Source organism: Oryza brachyantha, chromosome 8 (genome assembly GCF_000231095.2).
Source record: "Oryza brachyantha chromosome 8, ObraRS2, whole genome shotgun sequence".
Lineage (NCBI taxonomy): Eukaryota > Viridiplantae > Streptophyta > Magnoliopsida > Poales > Poaceae > Oryza > Oryza brachyantha.
The window spans coordinates 14,569,911-14,582,446 of NC_023170.2; the positions used below are offsets into that span (position 1 = coordinate 14,569,911).

Genomic DNA, 12,536 nt, shown 5'->3' on the forward strand with positions numbered 1-12,536 from the left:
ACTTCAATGCCTCTTAATTAATATGTATTAAGTAAATACAGAGGATAGGTATTGTTTGATAGAATTTAAAATTTTAGCGTTAAATTTAGAGTTAATTTTATAATTTTTTATTTATTTTTTAGTCTTTGTTATTCAACAACTAAAAACACATATATAAAAGTTTTAGAGCCTCTTCGGTTTGAAGGATTTTTAGAGAAAAAATAGAGGAATTGAACTGTTTTCTCTAAAATTCCTGTAAAATTTATTTCTATGATCCGAAGAAACCCTTATTTATAAGTTATTAAAAAGAACATATAGATACCCCTTCATCGTGGAAAAGAGAGGGAATAGGTAGGTAGTGTATAGCAATCGAAAATTCGAGACGCCCTTTCGCTGGAAAAGCATGGCAGGGCCCCCTCCGGGGTGTCAACAGTGATATAAAGCATTAATCGGTTAGCCCAGGTACAGGGGGAATCATGTGGACTTTTATGTGAAAATGAAAGGCCAATCCACCGGTTGGTTGTTTCAGCAGCTTGAAACGATCATTATTGTCCAAGCAAATAGTATGGACGTCTAGTCGAGTTTCTATTCCAGTGCAAAGACACTGCACCGGTAGATTCCAAGTTGCAATGGAAGAAGATAGCATTGCACTGGCCTCGAACAGTAAATGGATGAGGAAAAGAGATAAGATCATAAGACCTACAGGCAATCATGCATGACTCGTTACTGCTTCCATACTGCAATCGGGGGCCATCGAAAAGGGCCGTGTGATGTTGGAAACATAGATGAACCAAAGGACAGAGATGAACCAGAGAGATCTGGTTATTGCTAATAGAGCTGTTCCATCACAGCAAACAGACGCATGCCGACAATAGTGTGTCTCTCCTTTTCTTGTATGATATGATACTCCTGAAGCTGGAGTTAGGCAGAATGCTTATCGCCACCAAATGCATTTTCCAGAACACTGGTATCCTTGAGGTGGCTGATGTCTCCCCACGCCTTGACAATGCAACGGCCAGAGGCACCAGATACAAGGATTACACTTACTGATGTGTTGTGTATCTTACCATGCAGAGGCTTCATTGGACTGGCATGCCTGTAGAGTTCCCTGATGGTTCCACCATGCGAGACTAAGATAACTCGCTCCCCTGTCAACGTAGTTACACAAGTTAAAAGAAACCCTCAGAAGCTCGTAGCAAAGCAAGCAACTCACACGCAGGTTTCAATAATTTGCAGTTACAATTACAGAGTTATGTTATGTAAATGATTTTTTGTTGTGTAAGCTGTAAACACTGAGGCAGCATATCCAGGGATGAAAATGGTTCGGAAACTTTCTGGACTCTGAACCAGTTTTTGGAAACATAAATCTTTGGTCAGATTTTATTTTTTGGGAAATTATCGGAACGGAAACGGATTTGGAATATTTTTCTCGAAACGGAAGTGGATACGGTAAGGGTAATATCCATCAAAAATAGAAACCGGTCGAAAACTTTCCCTGATTTTTCTCGAAATATCTACAGGCCCATATGCCATAAATCCACAATATCAGCCCAAATAACTCAGCCCACTTTAGCAAATTAACCTAAAGTCCTTAACTAGTCAAAACATATGCACAAACACTTTACTTTATAATGATTTATATAATGTGCACTTTACTTTGTAATATGATATGTGAAATTTGTAGTAATCTATAAGATGTGCACTTTTAATTTATAATAATATGTAAATTTGGTATTGAGACAATCATTAACAAAGTGATTTATGAACTTAGTTGTAATGATAAAAATGATGTGGTTAATTGCTAATGTTTGGATTTTTTGATCTACTATTTTAGAAAAAAAGTTGGAAGCTCAGTTTTAGGGTTTTATAATGCAATAAATTTTTGTTACTATACTAGAAACAACGCAAGGCATTGCCGTGCGCACCTAAATACTCCCTTTGATTTTTTAAATGACGCAATTAATTTTTAGATTTATGTTTGACCCTTTATTTTATTCAAACTTTTTGTCAAATATGCATAATTATAAATTATACTTACAGTTATCTTAGTAATAAATTAAATCATAACAAAATAATCAATAATTATATAGTTTTTTTAGTAAGACACATAGTCAATCATAGATTAAAAGTGAACAATGTTAATTAAAAAAATTGGAAGGAGTATAAAGGTTTATTAGGATTATTTGTTAGCCAATGATATTTCATGAAATATTATAGGCTAGTTAAGCTTAAATATTTGTTACTTGACACTCATTATTCGAGAAGAAGGTAAGTCGCAATGAATTAAAAAAAATCAAAGGACATGTAGTTTTGGGAAAGATTTTGTTTTGCGAGCGGCACGGCCTGGCACCTGGCGGCCTGCCGCCTTGCTGCTGGCTGCTGTGGACTGCAGTGTTGCGTGCCTTCAACCTTGTTGCCTTGTGCCTCCCTCTCATTGCTGGTACAGGGCCAAGCGTTGCCTTCTCATTTCCTGGGCAGTGGGCAGTGCCACGTGGCACGTTCCTAGCCAGAGAAACTGCATAGCTTATATAGAGATTTGCTTCGATTCGTATTCGCCCCATTTTCGTATTTGATAATATTCGATTCTGTATTCATATCCAAGGTTCCCGATTTCGATTCCGATTTCGAAAAAGATATGAAAACGAAAACAGTTGAGGTGGTTTCTATCCGTTTCCGAGTCGTTTTCATCCCTAAGCATATCCACCTTAGATCAATATGAAACAAGGATGCCTATAAGGCTACTCTTTAAGTGGGGTATTATATGTGCGGATTAAAGCATTTGTTTCATCATAATGTAACACAAAGACAATCCAATTACAAGATAAAACCCTAAACGATGAAAGCATGAAGCTCACTGTTTACCTTGATGTTTCTCAACTATGTTGGACAAACAAGAGACACATCGCTCTGACAGTTGGTCGAGACTCTCTCCACCACCCTAAAGAAAAAAGCCAAAAAAATTCTTTTAAGAGAAGCTATTGAAGAAAGGTATATGCTATCACCAAAAGTGCAACCTGCAGTTCAGCATTGTAAATATGGCAGTTACCAAGCTAGCTTGAAAAGCCTCTACTCCAAATGTTACAGGTATGTGAACAACTGAGGATTTGATTTAACAGCTGATGTCATTTCAACTCAGTGACAAATTAAACATATGCAGATATATGCCAAAAAGGCTAATTCACAAGCGTTCACACATAGAACACATGAGAATGCTCACTCTTTCTGTATTTGGAACCGCATGATTTCCTTTTCTAGTATGTTTGTACACAAAAGTTTATATGTCCAATTCCAATTTGGATTTAGATTCAAATGTTTTTATGTACAATGTTTCCATATCAAAAGTTTAAATGTATAAACTTTCTGTGGTAGTGCCTCATGATGGACCAGAATCATGTGGGCCAGGCCAACACGTTTGCATGTTTGGGCCACGACATATATTCGCCCATTAGACCTACCCTATATTTGTAGTTGAAGACCATTCCTTCTTTGACATGCCTAAACCTGATATGTTTCGAAAGTGTAGCCCTAAAGTATAAAAGCGGGTATTTTACAACCTAAAACTCATAAAATCATTTTCTTTAAAAACTTAGCCTAGTTTTACTGGTGATTTCCTCCACATTAGCAATGACATCACAAGTTCTCATTTTGGCATCAAAACCCAATCAGCATGTCTTCAGTCTTAACTAGCTAAGGTGATACAGTTGATGGCACGTAATATGAGGTAGCAAATCTAGTAACATGTAGTTGACAGGTAAGGAAAACATAGTAATTTAGGTTATGGGAATGTTTCAAGAGTTTGAGGTTGTAAAGTGTCCAGCTGGTTCATGGTTGATTTTTCAACTTTCTAAAGGGTTCAGAGTTAAAATGTTTTTTTTTCCAAACCTATGCTATGGTTGACTCAATAACATCAAATGGATGTGGTTACATTGAACATCTGCTTGCAAATCTCAGTCAGTCTACAAACATAATTACCAATGTTTGGTCTCAGAAGCATAATCTGTTTGCTGAATCAATACTGATATGTTATAAAAAGTAAGATTGTGGAGTGCTCACAGGAATTTGCCGGTTCCTCTTGTGTGACAAAAAAGCTTTGTAAGCCTCTGGCCTTTGTGTGGCAGCATCTTCATACTTTAAGCCCTGCAGATCTCCGATGTGTCTCTCTCTCAGTGCTGGATCAAACACAACCTATTATGCAGATAGCTTCTACATTAATAATCAAACAACCAATTGATCTTCTACAAACAGTACATTCTGCGTAATTGAAGCAGAGTAGAGCATCAGCCTGAGATATTTAAAAAACAGAAAAGTGCACAAGTTGAATGGACAGACATTTGGCAAATTACAAGCTTTTGCAATTATTTCTGCAGTCTCTGCCGCTCGCTTCAGATCAGATGAATATATTGCAGCTGGCTTGGCTTCATTAGACAGACGACGGGCAACCTTGCAGTAAGTCAACAAGTTCCACATAAGAAATTCCACTCCAAATGTATTATGGCAATCTGAGTAAGTCACACCATACCGCGACAGCTTGCTGCCTCCCAACCTCATTCAGTTCTACATCCAGGTGCCCCTAATAAAGGATTTTGGTTCTATATAAGTTGAAAGGCACACGTGTGATAAAATAAATGTATGAATAGGACATGGTTCATTCATGTGCACAGACAAGGTAAAGATGGTAATTATACCATGAAATGCCTTTTCCATACTTTATTTCCATATTACACATCAGATATAGTCAGGTAAATTTATAATCATAGCTATCAGATAATACTATAATAGTATAATACACCACAGCGAGTAATAGCATAAGTTTATCGTCATCCCAAATATGTTGCTGTCTATCATCTCTTATGATTTTGCATTGCATAACTTCTGCTGTTATTATAGAAACTGTGCATTCCAAGAGTAGATGCAGAGAGAGCTTTCCTGATACTTTAGTAAACAATTATGAGTTCAGACCATGTGATGAAACAAATACTTGCAAATTGTAAATTTCTGTAAAAGGTATAAGGGAATTGCAATATTGCATTGCTTTGAAATTTTTCACCTTTAACTTTATTATGTGAAAATAATCGTATCCATCCATCAAACTGGAATATTCTAATTACCACATCAAGGATTACAAACTGAAATCAAAGAAACCCAAGACATCCTCCTATCTAATGGATGCAATCAAGTAATTAACCAATCAACATTTAGAAAATTACAAAAACTACCTAAATAGCCACATGCTTTCATCAAATTATGTATGCCATATATATATCATAATTATCAACACGCATCTTTGTCCCACAATTTTGGCTTCTCAATTCGAGATAATTAAACCAACTAGTTACTGGCACACCAAAGCAATTTGCACCACATAACCATCTTCGTGCTCCCCAAATTTTCCAGCCTAAGTCTTTTTGCCCAAAGCTGGACCAAGCTTCAAAGACGAGAAAGAGATGGGCGCGGAGCGGAAACCTGGATGATGCGCGAGGCGTTCCAGGCGGTCTCCCCGTGCCGCACCACCACGACCTCGGTGAACTCCCCGGCCCCGCCCTCGGCAGCGGAAGCGGACGACATCCCTAGCGCTGCCCCGCGGCGTGCGCCGTCGTTACAGTGGAGATCCCTAGCGCTGCCCAGCGGCGGGGCCGGGAGCGACCGAGGAGGATGAGGCGAGGGGCGAGGGCTGGAGCGAGGCGAGGACGGCGGCGACGGCAGGGCGCGGCAAGGGTCGAGAGGCGCGCGGCGGAGGCTGCGGCCGGGGAGGCAGGCACGTGGGCATGCCAATGCGGCGGCGGCAGCGAGCGGGCCGGGCCGACCTGTTGAAGCATGACGGAAGTCACGGCCTATGGGTAATATGGGCCTGCACAGGCCGGGTCGAAATTGCACACGGCCATACTACATGGGGAAAAGGTCCCATTTGGCTCCCTCAACTATTACATAAATTCATACATAAGCTAATGAATCTAGACACATGTATAAACTATATATATGGATACATGAATGATCCTAGACGAACTCAGAAAGTATTATAATATGAAATGGAGGAAGTATGTTAACTCCTCTAACAATTAAAACTGGTGCAAATAGATTCCATCGGTGGTTTTGCGAGCGGTTTTGGCTGGCATGATGTGTTGACCTGTCAAACCGACCAATTCAACATGTGGGTCTAGTAACAAGGAAAATAATTTAAAAATTATGGGGCCCACATGTCAGCACCCACCCTATTATCCTTTCTCTTTCTTCTCTCTTGCTATCCCAACCAAGACGAGCTCGATGGTGAGCCACCACCGGTTGTTGACTTGTTCGTCGACGCTGGCGTGGGCAACATGCTTCTGGAGAAGGTGATAACGACGACGAGGATGATAGAGTGCACAGGGGAAGGGACAAACAAAACAGCTTGCCAATGAATCTTTTGTGGCGTTGTGAGTCTCGGATTGGGGCCCCACTAACCTTGTCTTCGCTGCTGCCAAGGGGAGGCCTTCTTCGCTCATGCTACTTCGTTGGGACTCTCCCTCCGTGCCCCTGTTGTTTGGACAACACTACCAAGCCCTAAGGCTCGCGGCTGCTAGCTTCTGGACCGATCGCCCCCGAAGCCTTGGGTTTTGGCCTTCGGGATATGGTTGTTTGTGTCTCTGCTCACTGCAGCTCTCTTCGCTGGTTTGTCTCGTTGGTCGACTCAAAGCAACGACAACTGGATTGGTCCTTATCAATGGGAAGAGATCGAGATATGGGAGGCAGAGGAGCGAGGTGAGGTGGACATGCAGATCCCATGCTACTTTTAGTCTTTTTATAATCATAATGACACGCAAATGCCACGTAACCACCATGTTGGACGAAAACTAGATCAATGTTCCACGTAGGCACCATGTCAAGCAAAACTACTCATAAAAACATCGAGAGATTTGGTTTGCATTGGTTTTAATAGTTTGAGAAGTTAATATACTCGGTTTTGTTGTTGCGAGGCACCAATCGAACTTGGGTGGTATGGAGAGAGCCAAAGTGGATTTTGTCCATACTACATCCATGTCTTCTTCTATCCCCTCCTCCCACTGCCCAAAAAAAAAAAAGAGGAAAGAAAGAAAAGAAAAAAGAAAGGCCAAACTCGTAGCTTAGGATTGGAAAAACTCCAAAACTAAATACTTTATGTAAGACACTTCTAGCATATTCTTAGTTTGTAACTGCTATGGATACCTCATTCCTATAATGGTTATCTATATCATTGTAAACTAAGAATAGGCTATAAGTGTCTTACATGAAGTATTTAGTTTTAGGGGTTTTTACTCCTATGCTACATGTGGGTTTAGCCTTTTTTTTTTCTTTTCTTTTCTTTCTTTCTTTCTTTCTTTCTTTCTTTTGCAGTGGGCAGCGGATCACTGTAAACTAATTGTCATGTAGACACAACTATTATGGATACCTCACTCCGCCTCCGCTAGTTGATGGCCAAAACCAAGTGGTATCCATAGCAGTTGTGGCACAACCATCTAGGTGAAAGCTCAGGATGTAATCCTCGATATTCATGTGGTTATCATGGCTTTTAGGTGAAAGCTCTAGGCATTTATCGTGGCGATGATTGGTTGATTCATGCAGCGATGCCAATGGTTACCGACTCAAATAGTGTGGTAACCTTGTATTATCGCGTGTGACTAGGTGGGGTTAGACAGCGATATATCATGCACTGCATTTTTTAGTGTCCCTAGGGAAAATTGAAAATGAAGTTTGTCAATTTATCTGGCTGTGGTGTTTTTAGTGGACTCTATGTATAGGTAGCAGAAATATATTTTGTACATTCCAAAGGAGTCCTTGGAACGAGAAAATTCTAGTGGTTCATAAGTTGAATGCATTATTTTGCATTGTTATCAATAGGTTAATTTTGAACTAATTGATAGTATATGCTCGACACTATAACATTTCCATTTTTGATTTTGTATTATGGTATATGTACGAAATTGTGTTATATATTGATTGATCAATTGAGAATAACCATTTATAATTGTTCGAATGTCAAATTTATATTCCCGCCAGGCTCAACTGGTCACGGTTTTCTTCCAAAACCATGTGTTAATCACATGAAACCAAGTGGTTTTGACAAGAAAAGACGGAGAATCCGTGGAGACCATGGGGTTTGAATTTAAATTATTTGAACACTAATTTACTGTGGTTTTCGTGGTTTCATGGTTAGCTCTGATGAACAACACTTCACCTGACTGTGTCTCCTTCTGTATCATCCCTTATCTTTCTTCTCTATTAATTGGTAACAGCTCAATGCACGGTTTAGCAAACCTGGATTATATCCCATATTTCTTTTAATATATCTGCATTTTAACACAAACGTACCCTGTATCAAGTTTTCTTCCCCGTAAGCTTTGGATCGGGTGGACCTACGGGAAATACCTGTACCATTTTCACCCTTTCTTCATGTCCAAAAATGCTCAGAACACTTTTCAAAATTTAACTTATCAAGTCTTAACCCTTCCAGATCTTATGAAAAGTTGTCGAAAAAACATTTTAGAAAATTCAAAATGTTTGATGACAGAGCAACACAATCAGAGCACAGTAGCCAGCAGCTTTCCATGGATGCACGCGCCACCAGAACACCGCATGTGCCGTGTGCAACGCAGCACCGATGGCAATTGATCTGCTCCCCAACGATAACTTGCCTAGGCCGCGTTCCGCTTGGTGGAGATAAGTTAACTTATCCGAAAATATAGTAATAGATTAGTACATGAGTAATTAATTATTAATTATTAAAAAATATAAAATAGATTAATATGATTTTTTTAAAACAACTTTCCTATAAAAAACTTTTGCAAAAAATACACTGTTTAGCAGTTCGAAAAGCATGTGCGTGAAAAATGAGGGGATAAGTTAACTAAGCAGGGCGGCGAACGTAACCCTAGTGTGTGTACCTGTCACTTGTTAAGGCCTCCCATGACTCGTTATGCAAAATGAATTCTTGCAGATACATCGAGCAATTAATCGCTGCAAAGGCAAAAGGCAGAAAGTTTATGCATGTCCTGACTGTCTGACTAACTCAACTAGTGCAAAAAGTTTAACCTATCAAGTAGTTGGCACGGATTGATCATAATGATCAGAAGATAAGATTGTACATTTCTCAACTGAATTTCCTGGCTTGAGTATATTTCAGAATTCAGAACATATTTTTTCCTATGCACTTATGTAGAGCTGAACATCATCCCACCCAGAGGTTCCAGACACAGTTGTGGACACATGGTAATATACTAATATATAATGAAATGTGAACAGTAACCTTCCGTAGGATGGATAATTTTTGGAGGATTTTCAAAGAAATTGAATTAAATCATTTGAAATTTTATGTAATTTTAACATCCTAAAGGAGACATTTAGAAAATGGGGGTTGATCGATCCATAGGTAATACTTGAGTCATTTTAGTTCACTATTTGATCTTAGAAATTAAATAATTATTTTATCGAACGAAAATATGTCAAATATTGCCCACGGGTCAGATTGGTCCTGTTTGGGTCCTAATGAAGAATAATTGATATGAGTTGGTTTGGTGGACTGCTTTGTGAAGAGATGGATTAGAGTGGATTTGGATTGGATTGAAGCCCGTTAGCAGGCTTATTCTTCATCATCACCTCACCTAATATACCCAAATAGTTTTGTTTTGTCAAATTTTAGCTCATATCAACATCTTGTAATGGTCGTGTGCAACTGAAGAAAAAATTGAAAGAGGAACAAGATAATCTTGCAACTGACGCCTAATAGACATTTGATGATTTAATCCAAATAGACAACATTATTAGCAGATGCAGATGGCCTCCCAACATCTTCTTCCCCGCGTAACCTTAAATAGCGACGTAGCCTCCTCCTCTTTCTTCCTCTTGGTGCTCGATCGGAGCAAAGCTCTGCAGCCAGCCAGCCAGCCAGCAGCTCGCATCCATCCGCGTCGCCAATGCCATCTCTCATCGACGGCCCGGCCTCACTACGGTCGCTCCTCCGGCCGTCCTCCGATGGGCGGCGCACGAAGCTCGCCGGTGGTGGTGGCGGGGGCGACGGCGGCGGCATGGGCGGCATCTTCAAGATGTTCAAGCTGCTGCCGATGCTCACCACGGGGTGCAAGATGGCGGCGCTGCTCGGGCGGCACAACGGCAGGGCCCTCCTCGCCGACCACGCGCCGACGGTGACGCTGTTCGGGCACCGGCGCGGGCGGCTGAGCCTCGCCATCCACGAGGACACGCGCGCGCCGCCGGCGTTCCTCATCGAGCTGCCCATGCTGGCGAGCGCGCTGCACAGGGAGATGGCCACGGGCACCGTGAAGCTGGCGCTGGAGAGCGACACCCGCAGCGCGCGGCGGCGGCTGCTGGAGGAGTACGTCTGGGCCGTGTTCTGCAACGGCCGCAAGGCCGGCTACGCCATCCGCCGGAAGGACGCGTCCGACGACGAGCGCCACGTCCTGCGCCTGCTGCGCGGCGTGTCCATGGGCGCCGGGGTGCTCCCGCCGCCGCCCGCCGACAGGGAGGGCGCCACGCCGTCCGCCGGCCCCGACGGCGAGCTCACCTACATGCGCGCCCGCGTCGAGCGCGTCGTCGGGTCCAAGGACTCCGAGGCGTTCTACATGATCAACCCCGACGACGGCAGCGACAATGGCGGCGCCGGCCGCGACCGCGAGCTCGCGCCGGAGCTGAGCATTTTCCTAGTGAGGAAGAAATGAGAAAAATACTTATTTATACATACTATATACTGTTCTCTTGTGAATACAATTATCTACTACAAGTATACACATATATGAACTATATATTAATCTGCTTGTAGTTGTAATCAACCGTTTCAATTTTTATCTCGCTTCTCATGGCGATGACTCCATGATCAGTGACTACGTATTAGTTTCTGTAGTACTCATCGACATGAAAATAGTAAGTAAAGCTTGCCATAAATCTTGATGGGACATGAACATACCCTAATAACTCTCCATCTTTAGGTGATCCAAGAGCATGTGGGGGCTGATGTTGACACAAAGGTCGTAGTTCTGCAGTACTTTGTTCCTCATCATCTTGATCACCACTTGAATCATTATATTTGGAGTCAAGTATCTTGACATACCAAATTATTTCTCACTATTAGATCTAGCTGAGTAGAACGTGCACTGTTAGATTCAACGATCAGAAACGATTTGGTACCGCGAGGTACCAGTATCTCGCGGTATTTTTTGTTTCTTTTTGTTAAACCGAAGCAAATCTCTAATTTAATTATCATCGAATACATGTTAGATGGGACTGGTTTTATAAAAACACTTGGATTTAGTATGTTGCATATAACCACGGTTATTATGGTATTAGGATGTGTTTGGTTGCAGGGATGGGATGGACTGGGATAGAGCCAACCCATCCCTGACACTGTTTGGTTGGTGGATAGGTGGGATGGGTTGGACCAGAAGAGAAATATTCCTCCCAGATTTAGGACCAACCCATCCTACCAAAACGGTGGGACTGACCCGTCACAGGACGACCACGGCGCACAGAGGGGTGTCTATTTTATTTATTAAATTTATTTAATATATATTACTTGTATAAATACACATTCAATTACTTTAGGTTATTCATATATTAATCCTAGTATTTAATATTTTATTTTGGATATGAGAGGTAAGTTTTATCTCATCTTATCTTTTCAACCAAACAAAAAACAGGTCCAGCCCATCCCATCTCATCTCTTTCACCAAACAAAAAACAGGTTCTAAACCATCCATCCAACCAAACAGAAAAATAAAATCAACTCATCCTATAATCCAGGGATGAGGCCAACCCAACCCACCTCATCTACGAACCAAACGCATCCTTAGAGTTTAATAAAACTATACTATTGGCCAATTATTCTTTTAGCCATTATAAATTATGAGTTCTAAAATTACATGTGAAATTATATCAGATGTATGAGTTTTTTTACACGTCGTTTACAAGTTATATCCATATAAGATTAAGCATTTTTATTGGTTAATGGGGTGGTTTTGTGAAACCATTTGATTAACACTAGGTTTATGTGCAACATGACAAAACCCTTATGGTTTTGTGCAACTTAGACCTATAATATGTGTGGTTTTATGAAATTTACTCTTATTTCTAACTCTCAAATATCAATCAAATAGTCAAATATCATATTCAAAAGTCATCGGCATTATATAATCCTACCTTTATCCTAAAATAAATCGATTCTTACGTACCATCAATTCTGAAATAAAAAACTTATTCCCTCGATACGCTTTACATACCTACTCACTCAATCTCTAATTAATTCTTTATATTATTTTGGATAAGAGGGTGGTAAATATTTTACTATTTTAACTATTAATAATTTTCAAAATATTAGTTCAAGAACACTAGGAAAACATGTAATGTAAGTATTAAAAAGTACTTAAATAAAAATTAACAAATACTTATTTATCAGTTATATATATTAAAGATAGATTTTGATGATAGCACTATAAAAAACACATGTACCAACCTATATACGTATGTACGTACAACATGCATGCATATATATAAATATAATCATAGTAGCTAGCATCGATCTGGGCCCAAGGATCCGACTG

General features: G+C 40.5%; 2 protein-coding genes across 2 annotated transcripts; one reads left to right on the forward strand and one right to left on the reverse strand.

Annotated features, from left to right (window-relative positions):
• Positions 1–779: 779 nt before the first annotated feature.
• Positions 780–5,608, reverse strand: LOC102722606 (phosphoglycerate mutase-like protein 4). Its single transcript, XM_006660149.3, has 6 exons — positions 5,443–5,608; positions 4,499–4,549; positions 4,309–4,419; positions 4,033–4,164; positions 2,842–2,917; positions 780–1,127 (listed from the first exon to the last, which is right to left on the reverse strand). The coding sequence occupies exons 1-6, from the start codon at positions 5,542–5,544 to the stop codon at positions 901–903; spliced, it is 699 nt and encodes a 232-aa protein (XP_006660212.1). The 5' UTR covers positions 5,545–5,608; the 3' UTR covers positions 780–900.
• A 4,202-nt stretch (positions 5,609–9,810) lies between these two features.
• LOC107304741 (protein MIZU-KUSSEI 1-like) lies at positions 9,811–10,873 on the forward strand. Its single transcript, XM_040527120.1, has one exon. It carries the CDS (start codon positions 9,903–9,905, stop codon positions 10,659–10,661), a length of 759 nt encoding a protein of 252 aa, XP_040383054.1. The 5' UTR covers positions 9,811–9,902; the 3' UTR covers positions 10,662–10,873.
• The last annotated feature ends 1,663 nt before the right edge of the window (positions 10,874–12,536 follow it).